This window comes from Chrysochloris asiatica, unplaced genomic scaffold (assembly GCF_000296735.1).
Source record: "Chrysochloris asiatica unplaced genomic scaffold, ChrAsi1.0 scaffold00179, whole genome shotgun sequence".
Classification (NCBI taxonomy): Eukaryota; Metazoa; Chordata; class Mammalia; order Afrosoricida; family Chrysochloridae; genus Chrysochloris; species Chrysochloris asiatica.
In genome coordinates, this window is record NW_006408697.1 from 3,683,476 (window position 1) to 3,699,657 (window position 16,182).

A 16,182-nucleotide genomic window follows, 5' to 3' on the forward strand; every position below is an offset into this window, starting at 1 on the left:
AACCACCACCACAGCAATGTAGCTCTGGAAAGTGTAGTTCCCACTGTCAGGGTTGGGGTAGGGCAAGCTACTCACTGGTGTTAATGTTTCCCCCTTTGCCAGCCACACTGTTAGACCTTAGTTAGAGGTCTGCACCCAACCTTGGAGTGCCTGAATGGGGCAAACAGCTAGTAACTAAAAGTTATTGGAGATTCAAGTCCACCCAAAGGCATTTTGGAAGAAAGCCCTGGTGATATATTTCCAGAAAATCAGTCCTTGAAAACCCTCTGGAGCTCAGTTCTACTCTGACGTACAGAGGGTCGCTAGGGGGTTGCGTTAGACTCAACCACAACTCTTTGCTCCCAGCCCTTTCTCCTCCTTATTGGTGATGTCTGTTCCTTGGTGTGTCCTTCTTCCTGTTACATCTCCACCCTTCCCCTGTTTTCATCTCATTCCACTGTTCCTCAGCCCTCGATTCAACCTGGAGTCCTGGTGTGGTGCTGTCGGATAAACACTGGACAGCTAATTACAAGGTTGGTGGTTCAAGCCCACTAGCTGCTCCTCGGAAACCCTATATACAGTCATTATGAGTCAGAACCAATTCGAAGGCACTTAACAACAACTATTCGACCTGCTTCCACATGGATTTCTCCGACCATTATGATTGTCCCAGGACAGGGTGTATTTTTTTTTTTTCCTAGAATGATCTAGAAATGAAGAAAGTAGAAAAATGATGCCCCAGTGCCTAGTCTTTTTATGTCCTTTTTGGAGCCTACTGTTTTTTCCAAGCCTTTCCCTCTCCACTCTGTCCGTCCCTCAGTGCAACTCCCAGTAACTGATTGCACAGACTCAGGAGTTGTGCCTCACTGCCCAGCGAACCTCAGGTCATTCCTGGTTGGCAGGGGAGGAACGTGAGCCTCCTGGAAGTTTTATGGTCTACCCAAATCTGTGTGGTGGACAACAGCGTACCTGGTGTCAACCTAGGGCTGGTCCCCAAAGGCCAGTCTCTCCACCCTGTACCCTCGCTATCCTGGAAAAGTCTCTCTGTTGAGTGAGCAGTGGGTGGCATTCACAGGCAGTGTTCTGCCTACACAGGGTAGAAAAGTCTCAGTCACTGCAAGCTCCGCACTAAGACAGTTGCCCTAGGAAGTGTGTCCATTCCACATTCAGAGAGGGGAAGTTGGGTCTTTGAGATCTGTTATGAATTCAGAGCGGGGCCTGAGACAGAGTCCTGGAGTCTGGCGTTGAAAGCGAGTAGTCAGCGGCAGGTGGGCGGACAGGCCTGAAAGCCAGTGATGATTACAGGAGTGACACCTGGAAGGCCCACTTCAGAGAACCTGGTGGAAGAAAACCATCGGTGCGGCGGGAGCTTGCTCACAGGACTTTCCCTCAGACTAAAGTTGTGTGCTAATTGTGTTCTTAAGCTGTTGCAGACCAGCGCCCCATCAACTACTGTCTCAGTGGTCTCCACGACTGTGACATTCCCCAGCGGGCCCAGTGCGTCTACACCGGGGGCTCTACCTACAGCTGCTCCTGTTTGCCTGGCTTCTCCGGGGATGGCCGGGCCTGCCGAGGTGAGTGCTTCTGCTGCTGATTCTGAGAAGTCCCCTAGGTGGTAACTCTCATGTCTTCCCTACCCATTCCTTCCCAGAAAGTTTCATTCTGTTGTGTAAAAGGAGCCCTGGTGGTACTGCGGCTTACATGTGGACTGCTAACCACAAGGTCGGAAGTTTGAACCCACCAGCTGCTTCATGGGAGAAAGATGAGGCTTTTTGCTCCCATAAAGATTTGTAGCCTTGGAAACCCTGTACAGGGTCGCTATGAGTCAGAACTGACTCAGTGGCAGTGGGCTTTAGGTATATATGTTGTTAAGTGTCATTGAGTCGGTTCCGACCCATAACAACCCTGTATAGGATTTCCGAGAAGCAGCTGGTGAGCTTGAACCGCCAACCTTGCAGTCAAACTGACTTTCCAGTCCAGTGCATTAACCCACAGCACCACACCAGAACTCATATGTATGTATTTATATATGGGACCATGGTAGCGCCATATGATAAGCCTTGAACTGTGAGCCCCAAGGTCCACAGTTCAAGCCCACCAGGCAGTACCTGAGAGAAATATGAGGTTTTCTGCTCTCTCAAAGATTTAGAACTTTGGAAACCTTGTATAGGGTCGCTAAGAGTTATAACTCACTGGTATATATTATTGAGTGCCATTGAGTAGTTTTCAACTCATAGCGACCTGTATAGGGTTTCCGAGGAGCAACTGGTGGGTTTGAACCACTGACCTGGCGGTTCAGTGGTTCATTATCCTGCAGCACCACATTGCAACTTGCTCTCTCTCTCACTCAGTCTCTCTCAATCTCTCTCACTCACTCGCTCGCTCACTCTCTCTACATATATATATGTTGTTGTTAAGTGCTGTCAAGTTAGTTCTGACCCAAAGCGACCCTGTACAAGGTTTTCAAGGAGCGCTGGTAAGCTTGAACTGCCGACCTTGTGGTTAGCAGTCCAGTGCTTACCCTCCAGCACCACACCAGGACTCTCCTTCTTTACGGATACATACACATATAACAGTCACTCAATTGGCCTGCTTTCATGTGCTCCTCTAAAATAGCGAAGTCCCATTGCTGAAAAAGAGGGTCTTTCAGACCTGAGATCAGCTCAGCATTGGCTGTCAGAATACTCTTAGGGAAAATTTTCATTTTAGATAACTTGGAATATAGTACTCCAGGCCTCTTGATTTGCAGAATTATGTAACAGCGTACAACAGAGTCGGAGCAGTAGTGATTTAGTAATAGAATGGCCACCTTCCATGTGGAGTCCATGTGGAGTCATGTGCTCTGTGGGATAATGCACTGGACCACAAGGTCGGTGGTTCAAATTCACCAGCCGCTCCTCGGGACCGACTCAGTGGCACTTCACAACAATAATATGTTTGAGACCACAGCCCCTGCACACAGCAGTGGAGACTTGCATGATGCTGTGGATGGGTTTCAGTGGAGTTTCCAGACTGAGACTGACTAGGAAAAAGGCCCGAATCACAATGGTCTGAAGTCTAACCAATCCTGGGAACAGCATAAGACCAGGCAACGCTTTGTTCTGTTGTGCCCGCATCACGAGGAGTTGGGGCCAATTCTATGGCAGATGGCAACACTAGCACAGTGGACTGTTTCTGAAAAGTATGAACTTTATAAAATAGGTTCTAATTTCTGAGCTGCTTCCTGTTTCTTACTGAGTATGAATTTTCTCCTCTGAGGTTCTTCCACATGCACCAAAATAATAATATTTTCAAAACTCATTTATGAAAGATGGGATCATTTGATAATTCAAAAGAATCCTCTCTTTTGCAAATTTTATTTTCAAAAGAAAACATGAAAAATACTATCAACAAAGTGAAGCACATTTCTAAGTACAATAGATAGAAATTGGGGATTTAACATTTTGATAACTAATGTTTACAAAACAAAACAAAAAAACAACTGAAGCCATCGCTACTGAGTTAATCATGACTTAAGACAACACTGGTGTGGTGCTGTCTGATAACCACTGGACTGCTAACCACAAGGTCCATGGTTCAAACCCACTGGCTGCTCCTCAGAAACCTGGCTGGACTGCACTTAACAACTAACAATGTATCAGGTTTCTGAGACTAAATCTTAGAGATGCCGACAGCCTTATCTTTGTCCCTCTCAGTGACTGGTTAGTTTGAACTGCCAACCTTGCAGTTAACAGTCCAACGCTTATCCCAGTGTGCCATCAAGACTGCTTAAACAGGTCCCTGTAGAGTTAGGCAGGCGGCTGAAGTCATTTTATAAAGTGTGAATTTCTGATGAGTCCTCAGGGTCCCTGGGCCTGGTTGCTGTTTTGCAGATGTGGATGAGTGCCAGCCAAGCAGATGCCACCCAGATGCCTTCTGCTACAACACTCCCGGCTCTTTCACGTGCCAGTGCAAGCCTGGTTACCAGGGAAACGGCTTCCATTGCGTGCCCGGGGGTAAGGCCGGCGGGGGGCTGTCCATGACTATGCCCCTGAGTACTGAATCCATGTCCCTGTGATGGAAAGTCAGCTGGGAAAGTGCGTCTGTGAACATCAGAGCAAAGCTGAGCATAGCACACCATTGGGCTCCAGGGGGAACCCTTCAAAGGAGTCAGCACTATGCTGGTCACTTGGCGTCTTGAAGGGGCTGTGGCGTCAGTGAGTCAAGCTGGGTATACCCTGGCCCCTGGGATATATGGGCAGACAGCTGGGTGGGGTGCAGGGGTGACGGACTCCACAGAATTCACTCTCTCAGAGCCCTGGTGTGGTGCCGTGGGTTAATGCACTGGACTGCAAGGTTGGTTTGAACTGCAAGGCAAGGCAGTTCAAGCTTACCAGCCACTCCTTGGAAACCCCATAGAGTGTCATTATGAGTCGGAACCAACTCCACGGCACTTAACAACACCTGCTATACTGTGGTTGAGTTGTTTCTGCCTCAGTGACTCTGTTAACAGAACAAAACACTGTCGAGTCCCGTGGCACCCCTCCACAATCTGGCCGTCTCTCCGAGTGAGACTGTCCTCTGTTTCTGCCGACTCTCTTTACTGACCATGATGTCCTTTTCCAGAGGTGAGACCTGATAGTGTGAACAAAGGACGTGAGACAAGGTCTTGCCATCCTTGCTTTAAAGGAACATTCTGGCTATATTTCTTCCAAAACAGCTATTTTTGTTCTTCTGGTGATCCACATCCTTTGCCGACACTATATGGTGTTGTCATATGCATATGAGACAGTTCAAAATATGGCTGGGTTCAGGTGACACCTTTACACTTTAAAGAGGTCTTTTGTACACATTTGCCCCAACTAATACGTTGTAATCCACCAGCTGCTTCACCAGAGAAAGATGAGGCTTTCTGCTCCCATAACAATTTGCCGCCTCGGAAATGCTCCACAAAGTCACTGTGAGTCAGAACTGACTTATCAGCACAGTGTAGCGGCAGCAATACATCATTTGATTTCCTGAATGCTGCTTCCATGGGCATTGGTTGTGCATCCAAGTAAAATGAAACCTTGACATTTTCAGTATTTTATTTTCTTTATGTTGAGGTGGAACCCATACTGGATGTGCATCTATCTATTTGTGTCAGAGTTCTTATATCTTGAGCATATATACTCAGCAGAGGAATTGCTGGGTCATACCATATTTCTGTTTCCAATTTTTTGAGGACGAGCCATACTTTTTTCCACAGCAGTTGCACCATTTTACAGTCCCCCTAGCAGTGTAAGAGGGTCCCAGTCTCTCCACACCCTGGCCAGCATTTGTTGTTGTTTTGTTTCTAACTTACATATTCCAATCACCAACACATGATTATCAATGTATCTTGAGTTCATCTTTGATAAATCTTAGACTTCAGAAGTTAGTTGTTGGTGTTGCTATTACTTGCCTTCAAGTTACTTCCAACTCGTAGTGAGAGGAAAGGACAAATGACTTTAGATCCATTCACACAGTGAAACACAGCAATTAAAATGAATGGACTAGAGTCAGTGAATAAATGTCAAAATTACAATATTGGAGCAAAAAGTTACAAAAGGTTAGGTCCCATATGATGACACATGTATAGACAATAAACCTGTCTGAGCATAAGCCTATATTTGAGGAGGGCTTCAAAACATTCTTAGAAAAATAGAATTGAAAGATAGTGGACATTTTTCTACAAATTTTTTTGAACTCATCTATCTATCTATCTGTCTGTCTGTCTGTCTGTCTGTCTTTCTGTCTTTCTATCTACCTACCTAGCTACCTACTTACCTACCTATCCTAGCTAGCTAGCTAGCTAGCTATTTATAGGTAAGAAAACTATAAAATATGTACTTGGAGATAAAAAACCAATTTTAGGATCGAGATCACTTCTATAGTAGAAGAGAGCAGGTTGGGTTTGGGGAAAGTTATACAGGGTATTTCTAACGTTTTACTTCCCAGGTCTGGTAGCATAGTGGTACGAGTTGGGCAGTTCTGCAGGAGAAAGATGAGGCTTTCTGCTTCCGTAAAGACTGACAGCCTGGAAACCCTGTGCAGGGTCTCTGTGAGTCAGAACTGACTCCACGGTACTTAACAACAACAACAACTTCCCAGCTGTAATCTGAATATAGGTTTCTAAGTTTTCATGAGTAAAACATTTTATTAAACACTACAGAGAGAAAAAGGAGCTCTGTAGCATAGTGGTTACGAATTGGGATGATAATCTCAAGGTCAGCAGTTCGAAACTATCAGCGGTTCCGTGGGAGAAAGATGAGGCTTTCTGCTTCCGTAAAGATTTACAGCCTTGGAGACCCTATGCAAGGTCGCTATGGGTTGGAATTGACTCCACAGCACTTAACAACAACAACAGAGAGAAAAGTCATTTGTAATGTCACCAGAAATCCTATTTCCAACCATAATGAAACCCAGAACCAAACAGCAAGCACAATTTGGCACCTACTGTATGCAGAAGGAAATAGATTAAAAAACAAAATAGACTTGCCTTGAAGGTGAGTCACTTCAGGTCTTGGCTGCTGTGACATCAACCAGGGACAGATGAGATAGAAGAAAAGATGATTTTCTTCCTCTCTCCTCTGCACCCTGCCCCACAGTGAAATCAGTTTAGTGGATCACTTTATCATTTTCTTTGAAATGGAATGGAATGTGATAGGAAACAATGACCAAGAAAATAGCAGAGTACATCACATATGGTAAGGATAAGTGTTGTTTTATGAAGCAGTCCTTGCATATGAGCTTGTATATGTGTGTGGTAGGTGCATGCATGCACTTTTCTGTAAGTCATAGTCAGAGAGTTTGAAAGCTACTATATTATTTGTTGTTACCTAATAGATGAACCCAGAAGTCAGTTTCTGTCAGTCAGGAATTCAAGAGTGGCCTAGCTGAGTTACTGGCCTAACTTCCTGCGTCATGGTGTTCTCTGGGATTGCTTTCAAGATGCCCGTCAAGACTGTAAGCTTCTCTAATGTTCACTGGGGTTAAAAGGTTTATGTGGTTCTTAGCAGGCCAGTATCCTTGTGGATGATAATGGACCGAGACGACCTCATTTTCTTGTAACTTGTCTGTGTCCACAGAGCTTAAATCTCTTCAAGTCTTGGTAACTAGCTTCTTTTAGAGCAATTGATGAGAGAGAGAGAGAGAGAGAGAGAGAGAGAGAGAGAGAGAGAGAGAGAGCCCAAGATAGAAGCCAGAGTCTTTTACAACCTAATTGTGGTCATAAACATTACTGTCAGTCACAAATCAACCCTGTTATAGTCTGAGAAGGAGCCACATCACTGTGTGAATACCAGAAGTAGGGGATTGTGGGAATCGTTGGTAGCCATCTTGGAGGCTAGTTACCACAGCCACTCATCTTGCCTGGGCAACTTCTGAGAGTGTAATTGGCTGGATTTTTATACCTTAGGATCAAAGAGGAATATAAAAAGTCCTGGGTTAGAGATGTGTGAAGCCCACAAATATTTCACCATTTCTCTTCACACTTGCCACCTTTGTAACCTATGGCATCTGGTTCTCATTGAAAAGTTCCTAGAGTAGGGCTGCAAGGAGAGATGGAAATCTTAGAAGAATTCTTCTTAAAGGAAAGAAAACTGGGGGTCAGTTTAAGGTGGTACTTTTGTTGTTGGTTATGCTTCTGTTCTTTGTGTTTGATTTTGTATGTTGTTTCAAACACTCACAACATGAAGAATCTTCAATTTTCTATTGAGAGCTAAAAGCGGTCTAGAAATTCTCCAGTTTATACACAAGCTCTGAATAATTTCTTAGTTTACTAAAAGACTTCTTGTACTCTATTTAAAAGAATTTTTATATAGCCATCTGAAAAATTAAGTAATATTTAGACTCGTTAAAAACAAAGTCTTAAGGCCTATAGTATCAGCTAAGCTTATTTTTTTCATTATAGGTAAAGCTAGTTGACAATTTCTTATATGGTAAATTAAAAATTGATATATGCAAAGGGACAAAACATAACATCCCAGTTAGCATTAGTTTAGTGTGTTTGTCAGAGATGAAGCTGCCCTTTCTGTGCTCGTCCCCTCTGTCTGGCACATCTACCCTTTAGTTGCTGGTGGGTACGTCTTGATGTGACAAGATATGCCACACTCACAAGTGCACATTCCCTGACTCAGAACTAGAACCAGCCACTTCTCCAAGAGGTCCTGGTTTCTGTTGTGGGAAATGGTATTGTTGTTGTTCTTGTTAAGTTCTGTTGAGTTGGTTCCGACCCATAGCGACCCTATATAGGGTTTTCAAGAAGCAGCTGGTGAGCCTAAACTGCCAATCTTGCAGTTCAAACGGCTTTGCAGTCTGACGCATTAACCCACAGCGCCACACCAGGACTCCGGGAAATGGTATTACAGGACCATAATCTAAGTATTGGATTATGGTCCTGTGGTGGCACTATAGGATAAGCACTTGACCGCAAGGTCGGTTTGAACCTCAAGGTTGGCAGTTGAAACTCACCACTTGCTGCTTGGAAACCCTCTACAGGGTTGCTATGGGTTGGGACCGACTTGACGACACTTAGCAACATCAACAACAACAATCTAAGTTTTAGGGATGCTTGGAGCTAGGATTGCTTTATGAGTTTACATTGATATTTCCAATTCAAATAACAGGATTTTTCTTTAACCACTTCTATATTACATCCATGGGAGTCCTGGTGTGGCGCTGTGGGTTAGTGCGTCAGACTGCAAAGCCATTTGAATTATAAGGTTGGTGGTTCAAGCTCACCAGCTGCTCCTTGGAAACCCTATACAGGGTCGCTATGGATTGGAACCAACTCAACGGCACTTCACAACAACACAATAACAACATATTACATTCAGATCCCCTTTCTTCCATGCCCAAAATCCAGATTTTCATGGGCACAGGGAATAAGAAGATTTAGAAAACACCGTGGTTATTCATTAAGGAGCTCTGGTAGTGAACTAGTTACAAGTTGGGGTGCTAACCTCAAGGTTAGCAGTTCGGTACTACCATCCGTTCCGCGGTAGGAAGATGAGGCTTTCTGCTCCTTTAAAGATTTGCAGGATTGCTATGAGTTGTAACTGCCTCCCCTGCACACCACCACCACCCTAGTTATTCACTGGGAGCCTAGACTGTGAATCACAAGGTTGGCGGTTTGAGCCCTCCAGCTGCTCCAGGGGAGTGAGATGAGGCTTTCAGCTCCCACAAAGATTTACAGTCTAGGAAACCCTATACAGGGGTACTATGAGTCGGAACGGACTCCAGGGCACTTAACAACAATTACTCATTTACTTTATCCCATGTGAAACAGACAAGTCTCTGCATAACAACACCAATACTACCACCACCATTATTGATTCTGAGAGCAGTTGTAAGAGATCTTGTAGGTGCCCCCCACCCCATCTTTTCATAGTTACACTCTGTCAATATTGCCTGCGTGTGTAACCATTTCACCTGTATTCATGTCCTATGAGTCCTTATTGAAGTCTTAGGCACAGTGTCTGACTGGCAGCTCAAACCCACCCTCCACAGAAGAAAGACTTGGTATACTGCTTCTATAAAGATTGCAGCCAAGGGAAGAAACCCACGGAGTTCAGCTGTAATGTGTACCACAGGGGGCCATGAGTCGGAATGAATTTGACCACAATGGCCTTGTTTTCTCTGATTTTTCTTTTAGCCACGGTTCAACAATATGAGTCGGAATTGACTCGACGGCTGTCAGTACGTGGTTAGAAGTATGTTCTCTTGTAGATTCCTCAGGAAAGGCTCATAGAAAAACTATCCCATGGTTTACATTTCTCTTCTTGAATCTCTAACGTATTCTTTTGACATAGAACATGCTGTCAAATATTCTAATGATAACATGAATATAATTCCCCCCATAGTTGCTCAGAGCATTTTGTCTTCCTCTTTAAAGTCCAGTCATTTTACTAGACTGTTTTTGTGTCAAACATTTTCCTCATTCCCACCTTGTATTTTTCTTAAAGTAAAATCTGTTATGTTTATTCACCTCTGTATTCCTCCTAGTTTAGTCTTCATTTCTGAAACACCTTTTTTTCCCTTTTGTTCTAATTCTTTCCTGAATTCTGTCTGATTTTTTTTTTTCTGAATTTGGATTTATTTTGTTCTTTCACATGTTGGAACATTTTCTTTTAGCTTGTTTTGAAATAGAAAGTAGTTTAGGTCTGTTCTGTGAAAATGTCTGAATGTCAAGCTGTCTTTGTCCATGGAGCTATTTCTAGGTTCCTTTCTCTCTGCTTACATTTCATCCTTTTCAGTTGCTAATTTTTATGCAGATTTTGTTTTTCCTGAACTTTTAGAAGGGCGCTCAATTCAGAGAGATGTTGTGTATTGTAATGGAATGGAACAACCCCTACGTCCTTGAAAGTCTGATCTATTTTGATAGGATGGAGGACTCTGGTCCTAGTTTCTGCTTAGAAAGGCAGCACCGTATACAGATGTTTTGTGGCAGGAAAGGTCATCTGGATCAGTGTGAGGCTTGTGTATCAGTATTGTCATGGTATGTTTAGTGTGTGGGTGGTGTCCTGGACACTTGGAATGTGGGAGGCAGGAGACCAGAGGCACAGAGGGACAGGGTCAGGATGCGGAATCCCAAGACCAAGGTTCTAGTTCGAGCTGTAGCACCTGTTCAGGCTCTCCAGAACTCTCTGAGCTTCAGGTTTCTCATTTGATATAAAAAATATGGTTGCTTGCCTGATAGAATTATTGCAATAAGTCAATTAAAAATATAGGTGAGAGGTCCCACCCAGGGGCATCTCAGAAGGACGGCCTTGAGTTCAACTTCCAAAAAACTCAGTCACTAAACCCCCTGGAGCACAGTTCTACTTGGACACACATACCTGAGTCTGAGTCAACTCAATGGCAATTGTCTTTTGCTTTTTTATTTGTGTTTTGTTTTATATATGAGGATTGGGACAATTTGTGTGCAAAGTTTCGAACCCTGTGCAAATGTAAGATATTGAAGAAGTAAACACATTTTATGTCCAAGAATGGACACAAACCAACAGTTTTATTCCTAACCAGATGGTTTTTTCATCTCTTTGGCTCTCTCCACATTAAATATGGTTTGTTTTGTGTTTCATATTGGCCTCTGAGACAGAAGAGAAAACACGCACAGCTTTCTTTTGTCAGATTTAACAAACTCTTTGCTGGCAAGCTAACGACTTCTAATAAAGGGAGTAACCTCGTTAAGCAGACAAGAGCTGACAGAAGGTGCTTTCAACATTCAGCAGCCACACACATGCTGGAAGTCACAGTCTGTCCTGTGCTGAGACAGTCAGAAGTGAACAGTTGAGCTCAGACTTTAGCATCCCCTCAGTTCACTGTCGTTTGCTGTTTACTCCTCATGAGAATACTGTGAGGTTTGTGTCATTATTCTGTAGTGGAGGGCAGAACAGTTTAGTCTGCACTGCTGACACTACCAAGGTGACCCAAGAAGTGGGGGAGCTGAACAAAAACATTTTAGGCCCAGAGTTTTCTGAAATATGCAGTATAGGCACACGCATTGGGTTGTTGTTAATTGCATTGAGTAGGAGTTCCAGTGTGGTGCTGTGGGTTAATGCGCGGGACCACAAAGTCAGTTTGAGCTCAAGGTTGGTGGCTCACACTCACTAGCTATACAGAGTCACTATGAGTCAGAACCGACTCGATGGCACATCACAACAACAGCAGGTTCTGGCTCAACTCGAGATAGCCACACATGTAACAGACCCAGTCCTGCTCCCACGTCCTGGTCGGTGGCATATGTCCATTCATCCGGTGACAGTTTCCCTCCCCTCCACTGGCCTGCCACTTACCTAACGTAATCTCCAATGGCATATCCAAAGTATGTGAGTTGAAGTCTCAGTCAGTATACTATGACACATGGGATTTTCATTGGCTTATTTTTGGAAGTAGATCTGCAGACCTTTTGTCCTAGTGTGTCTGGTCCGGAAGTACCACTGAAACCTGTCGACCAGGGACGACTCTGCTGGTTTTTCAAATACTGCTGGCAGAGCTGCTACAATCACAGCAGCACACAAGCTTCCAACTGACAGATGGGCCATAGATATGTGTCTGCGTGTGGGTGTCCCCTAGTCTGACTAGGAATGCCTGGAGCAGGGGTTGGCAAAATACAACAGCATGGCAAGCCTAGCCCCCTGTTTTCATATATAAAGTTTGGGCAACACCATCATATTCATTAAATTGCATGTTAACCTACAGCTGTAACTACATGATCTGCAAATCTAGTGTCCCACAAAGTTGAAGCTGTTTATTCTCTTGCCCTTTATAGGAAAATTCTACTGACCCTGCCCTAGCATTCTAGAGCAGCACTCCTAGTCATCCACAAAGAGCACTTGGTACTCTGTGTGCCGTGGAAAAGATCTCTTCAGCCATCTGGTGGGATCCTGACCATCCCCTCTGCCAAAACACTCCCTGAATTGTAATTGTGTGTTCATCCTCTTCCCTCCACACTGTGAACTCCTTGAAGGCCGACCCTATATTTCATTCATGTTTTCAATCCCACCCTCCAGCCTAGTAGGTGGTTCTGGTTCTCACAGAGCCCGGAGCCTGCTGAAGGTGGCAGACAAGGAAAACAGCCCACTGTGTATGATGAAAGCAACTGTGTATGCGTGTGACGCGAGCTCACAGATGGGCACCAGACCCAGCCGGAGGGAGCCTGGGAAGGCTGCCGGATGAGCATCCATGGCTGAGCTGATTCTTGATCCATGTTGGGGGAGGTAGTAACCAAGAGCACAGCACATGGAAGGGCCTGGAAGAGCAGCTCAGCAGTCAGGACAGTGGAGTCTGGCATTGCTCTGTATGGTACGTGCTGAAGAGGAGCTGCTGGGCTGGCCCTTTTGGTGAGCGGGCTGCCTGACTTGTGTGGCATTAGCAGTTGTCATCAGGTTGGCTCCATGTGTATCGGAGTAGAAGTGTGCTTCTAGTCGCTGGTTTTTTGGAAGAAGATTGCCAGACTTGTCTGCCATGGTACCTCTGGGTGAACTTGAACCTTTCACTTAGCAGCTAAGAGCATTAACTCCTTGTATCACCTAGGAATTCCAGCTATACCTGTGTATCTGGGAATTGTTTATTGCAGGCAAGAAGCTTCTCATCAGCAGTTCCCCACAGATACAGACATATTGCTCTTCTTTGGAATCTGAGTTGCATAGTATAGAATTCACAGAGCAACCTGAGTTGCAGTGTAAGTTTCATGCCAAACACCAGGTCAGTGATTAAAAAGAAACATACAAATGGTGGTAAACCTGCCCTGTGATCGCTGGTCTCTAAATCTCTGGCCTCTTCTCCATGTGAGTAATCAAAAAGCTTGAGGTGATTAAAAAAAGGACCCATGTAGGGAAAACATAAAATCCTTAGAGTAAATAAAAATTCTGATACATGCTGCAAGTTGGAGGAACATTGAAGACATTTTGATGATTGATGTCAGACATAAAGATACATGTACGATCCCCACCTATGTGAAATACCTAGAATAGAAAAAAAGGTATAGAAGTCAAAGTGTATTAGCGGTTACCACGGGGCAGGGGGTTTGTTAATTGCTTAAAGGGTTCAAAGTTTTTGTTTGATGTTGGTGGTGGTTATCTTTGAGTTAATACCAACTCATGGCAAGCCCATGTGTACAATTTTGAAACGCTTCACAGGGTTTTCAAGGCTGTGAGCTTTCTGAAGCAGATCACCAGACCTTTCTTCCAGTTCTCTGGGAAGGTTTGAACCTTTGCACTGATAGTGTCACCTGGAGCCCTCAGCATTTTTGTTAAGGGTGATGAAAACTGTGGAAACGGGTAGTGGTAACATTTGTGTGTTCAGCCTGGTGAATGTAATCGGTGTCACTGAATTACACATGTAAAACTGGCCAAAATGGCCAATGTTTTGTCGCATATATTTCACCACAATGACATGAGCACAGAACAAAGACACCCTCCGTCCTGACCAAACAACTGCCGGTTGTGGCTCACAGTCAGTGCAGTGGGACAGCCCGCAGTCTGGGGCCGGGGACGCTGCAAGGCTAACTGCCCCTTCTTTTGCCGCCTCTTGAACAGAAGCAGAGAAAACCAGATGCCAGCGGGAACGGGAGCACCTCCTGGGCACCACAGATGTTCAGCGGCCCAGGCCCCCAGGGCTCTTTGTCCCTGAGTGTGATGAGTATGGGCACTACAGGCCCACCCAGTGCCATGGCAGCACTGGTCATTGCTGGTGTGTGGATCAGGACGGCCGGGAGCTTGAGGGCACCAGGACCAGACCAGGAATACAGCCCCCGTGTGAGTACAAGGGGATCCCAGACATCTGCATCCCTTCATCCAGGATGGGAAGGGGCACTTTCAGCCTGACCCTGAATCCCCAATCACTTTGCTAGCTCAAAGCCCACCCATCTTTGTTTTCCAGCCTCTTTCTCATCTGTTCCACTCTTCACGATCACCCCGTCTCTGCATTCCCTCCTCTCCTCTTCTTGCCTGTCCTCTTCCTTTTCTGACACAAATGTGCTTTGTGTAAATAATGTATGTGGCCTGCTTACTGTACTGACAATGGACAGCAGGGTGGGAGTCTGCCTGCGGTCTGGTGGTAAGCTCTACAGGTGGAGGTAAGGCTTCCAGAACCTTCCGTGTTGGTATGTCATTGCCGGGAGGGTGGAGACCAGCTGAGCCCTTGCCCAGGCTTCCTCGGGTGGGTGGGCACTGTTCTCACCTTTACAGCACTTGACTCCTCCCTGTGGCCCTTTAGCTGCTAGGTCGGTTGTAGAATTCACAGCCATGGTTGTTTCTGTGCACTGGCTTTATAACACCATGTGGAGGTGTGCACATTTGCATTGGGCATTCCTGCTGTCCTCTGACCCTGCTTACTGGCATCTCCTACCCACAGGTCTCAGTACAGTGGCTCCCCCAACTCACCACGGACCCCAAGTTCCTACCGCCGTGATCCCCCTGCCCCCTGGGACCCACTTACTTTTTGCCCAGACTGGGAAGATAGAGCACCTGGCCTTGGAAGGGAGCACCATGAAGAAGATGGATGCCAAGACGCTGTTTCATGCACCGGTGAGTGCAGCTCGTTCGTTGTGTGTGGTGACCGTCTCTGCTTCAGGAGAGACCAGGGGCTCTTCATGCTGAGTGGCCAGGGCCCCATCTCTTAGTGGGGGTACTGTTTTTCCTGAGCTGCCACAAGGCTCCTGAAATACAAGTCCTCACAGAGATCTGACCCCTGGGTGGACTTCATGTGAGCTTTGTGTTTTGTCTGTGTGCGTCTGCTGAAGAAAAGGCACGCATCTTTCAGCCACAGACAGAGCTCGTAGGTGCCCCGATGGCTTTGAGGTTTGAAAGCTTCAAAGATGTATTTTGTGAATTGGGGATTTTTAGCCATTAGAGGTTGGACACTTCTGAAAAGCCTTTCTGTTTTCTCTGCACTCTTGATCTCCTCATGCCAAGAGGCTAGACACTAGACCTGTGGAGGTCTTGGGATTGGTTGGGGGTTCCAGGGGCTTTAGTGCAACAAGAGTAAGATCACCTGCCTTGGGGAACGAAGCAGAAATTCTTCCCTTTCATCAGTGATGATGGCAGAGCCTCCTAGAAGGTTCCTGGTGAAGACGTTGCTTACCATACTGTTTCTGCAGGCCCAGCACCCCATCTTCTCCTTTCCACTGTCTCTGCTCTCCCCATTTTCTCTTCCCTCCTCCTGCATGGTCACCACACACTCCCATATCCCCTCCATCTTTTAATCAGGAAGGAAATATGGACAAGGAAAAAATAAATCCCAAACAGAAATGCTTTCAAAAGCCTCTTGTAAAGCTGTTGGATTAAAACCATATCCGTACCTTGCTCAGATCTCTTCAATGAGTTCCCCCTTCTCTGACAGTAAAATCCAGATTCTTCCGTGGCTCTCTAAAGACTACGGCTCTGTATGATACACACTGGACTGCTAACCATATGGTTGATGGTTCAAACCCACTAGCTGCTCCCTGGAAACCCTATTGCAGGGTTGCTATGAGTCTGAAGGCACCCGACAGCCCTTAACAACAAAGGTTCACAGGACCCAGCCTCCAGCTGCCTCTCCAGCCTTACTCCCTGCCACTGTGCCCCTCTCTCAGCAGCTTCAGCCCCTGTGACTGCCTGGGCTCTGAACCTGCCAACACAATCCTACCTCAGGACCTTTGCATGTGCTCATCCCTCTGCTTGGAGGTCTTCCACTCCTTTTCTTACCACACTCCCCCCCCCC

General features: G+C 45.6%; 1 protein-coding gene across 1 annotated transcript in view; it reads left to right on the forward strand.

Moving 5' to 3' along the window:
* Positions 1–16,182, forward strand: part of NID1 (nidogen 1) — a 133,252-nt gene that overhangs the window by 91,195 nt on the left and 25,875 nt on the right. Inside the window, exons 11-14 of the mRNA XM_006872008.1 lie at positions 1,404–1,553; positions 3,852–3,974; positions 14,019–14,237; positions 14,836–15,008. Coding sequence (XP_006872070.1) covers positions 1,404–1,553; positions 3,852–3,974; positions 14,019–14,237; positions 14,836–15,008 — 665 coding nt within the window. The remainder of the gene's footprint in view (positions 1–1,403; positions 1,554–3,851; positions 3,975–14,018; positions 14,238–14,835; positions 15,009–16,182) is intronic.